Raw genomic sequence first — 2,419 nt, forward strand, 5'->3', positions numbered from 1 at the left:
CAGAAAGTAGGAACTGTGGGACTGGCTGAACTGCAGGCAGTGTAGTGTGAGAACAACTAAAAAATGTGAGCTGGAAAACGTCTAGAATAAAATGTAGTGCCTCCAGTTATCCTCCCAGTTCTGGTGTCACCTGGAAATATATTGTGCAGGGTTTGAATTTTTTTTTTTCTAAAATCTATGATGAAAGAAATTCAACTTGTGCCTTTTAATTATTATTATTTTTAGGATTTATGACATTATGATTATTTTAAGCTGCACAAAAGAGACTTTAAAGTTGCTCCTGTGTTTCCACAGAGGTGCAGGTTTGTATGAAAATGAGCCAACAGTGAGTCAAACCAGGCAGCGGGTTGAGAGGGTTAAAGGAGGCAGCCTCTGCTGTCACAAATTAAAAAGGCGTTAAACCCTCCGATTAGAGGACAGGACTGGCAGCATCCTCTAAGACTTTCTGAGTCTTTTCCGCTTGTCCTGTCCCTAAATTCAGCTGAGCGCCTCTAAATCCTCGTCAGCCGCTGACAGACGCGTCGGGCTGGAGCCTCCTCTCAGGCTGACGGAGCCGTACAGCTTGGCGGCGTGCTTGGAGTAGGCGAAGGCTCTCCTGCGCATCATCTCGCCCTTCCACATGGACACCATGAGCAGCGTGGACAGCAGCACGCCGCCGAGGGTGAGCAGACACAGCCCGGCGATCACGCAGCGGTCCAGGTGGGCGCCCACCCGGGCTTTCTCCCGCTCCAGACGCTCCATCTCGCGGGCCGACACGCTGTCCGGGTCCACCCGCACGTCCCGGGGCACCGTGTAGGAGATGGCCACCAGGGAGATGCCGGTCACCAGGCAGGTCACCGCGATGATGAAGCCGTAATCCACCGACTTCCCGGAGCCGTCGGAGGAGAGGTCGTCGTCGGAGAGCAAGTAAAGTTCCTGGATGTCCTCCTCCTCCTCCTCCTCCTCTTCCTCCTCCATCACCTCCTCCTCTTCCTCCTCCTCCTCGTACAGTTCACTGGAGGAGCTCTGAGTCAGCTGGACCTCCTCCTCCTCCTCCTCCCCTTGCTCCTCATGTTTGCGGGTGAAGGACGTCTCCTCCTCCGGGCGCGCAGCTCTCCGGGGCTCCGGAGCGTCTCCTCCGTCGGGATGGAGCCACTTCCCCCCGCTGGCACTGTTCAAAAGCAGCGAGGCGTCCTTCGGTTCGGGCTGATGCTCAAAGTAGAACAGCTCCAGATCAGCCATGGAGCCCGGGCTGGGTTCCCCGATGCGCCAAGCCCATGCGTCCTCCGCGGCCACACGACTGGAAGTCACTGAGACGCTGCAACAACTTTAATTTCTCGGCATGTTCCGCGGCTCGCAGCAGAAATCCATCCTTTACGCGCTCGTCTCCTGCGAGCTCGGCTCAACAAATGCGCGCAAACCAGCCCCGTGCTCGACTCCAGTCTGCTCCGTCATCGCTCCCGCATGCAACACGCTAATAAATCTAATTCAGCTCGATGCGCAGCAGCGGTTCGGAGCTCCGAGCCGCTCCGTCTGCAGCCCCGGACTGACTCTGCTCCCGGTCAATTAGAGGGGCAGCTCCGGCAGACCCCTCCCACGGCGGGCCGAGCGGCGGCAGGGTTCCCCGGACCGGAGGAGGAGGAGGAGGAGGAGGAGGAGGCTGAAGGTGATTAAAAATCCTCCAGAGACTCTCAAAGTTATTACAGTTGGTGTCTCTAGAGGGGAAATGAGACGTCTGAGTCAGAGACACGGAGAGAGGAGAAGATGGAGAAGCTGCGCTGCAATAAAGGAACAAAATAAATATGAAAAAAGATTATGAACTGACAGATTAACCTCCGCTTTGATAAATCAGAGAAAATATCTAGTAAAATCACAGAAAAAAAAAAAAATGAATTGTTGATTGAAAAAACAAACAGGCCAAAACTGTTTATCATGTCTACTCAAAAAAAATAAATAAATACATTTCAAAAAAATCTGTATGTTAATAAATAGTAAATAATGTTACTGGAAAAATGATTTTTCTAAACACATTTCACTCTTTAAAAAAAAAAACAAAAACAAAACAATTTGCTGGTATTTTACAGATTTTCAATGTTTTGTTAAATTAGAAAAAAAAATCACAGGAGAAAAAAAAAAAAGGATCAATTTACTTGTTTACCTGAAAAAAAACAAACATGCCAAAATCGTTGATAAGGTCAACATTAAAAATCTGTATTTTTATAAACAGTTAATACTTACTGTATATTATAAAAGGAAAATAAAAACCATTCTACACTGTTTAAATGCAGCTTTTAACTCCTTAAAAAAACAAAATAAAATTACTTGTATTTTACAGATTTTATTTTGTTAAATTACATATAATATTTTTTAAAATACACACAAAAAAATCAATTTACAGGTAAGCTGTAAAAAAAAAAACTACACGAAAACAAAAACAAAA

At 47.2% G+C, this 2,419-nt stretch overlaps 1 protein-coding gene across 1 annotated transcript; it reads right to left on the reverse strand.

The window, feature by feature from the left end:
- Positions 1–477: 477 nt before the first annotated feature.
- LOC103365771 (transmembrane protein 74) lies at positions 478–1,221 on the reverse strand. The gene has a single exon (XM_008293310.1). The coding sequence runs from the start codon at positions 1,219–1,221 to the stop codon at positions 478–480; it is 744 nt and encodes a 247-aa protein (XP_008291532.1).
- Positions 1,222–2,419: the final 1,198 nt, after the last annotated feature.

Source organism: Stegastes partitus, unplaced genomic scaffold (genome assembly GCF_000690725.1).
Source record: "Stegastes partitus isolate 25-593 unplaced genomic scaffold, Stegastes_partitus-1.0.2 Scaffold872, whole genome shotgun sequence".
NCBI classification, from domain to species: Eukaryota; Metazoa; Chordata; class Actinopteri; family Pomacentridae; genus Stegastes; species Stegastes partitus.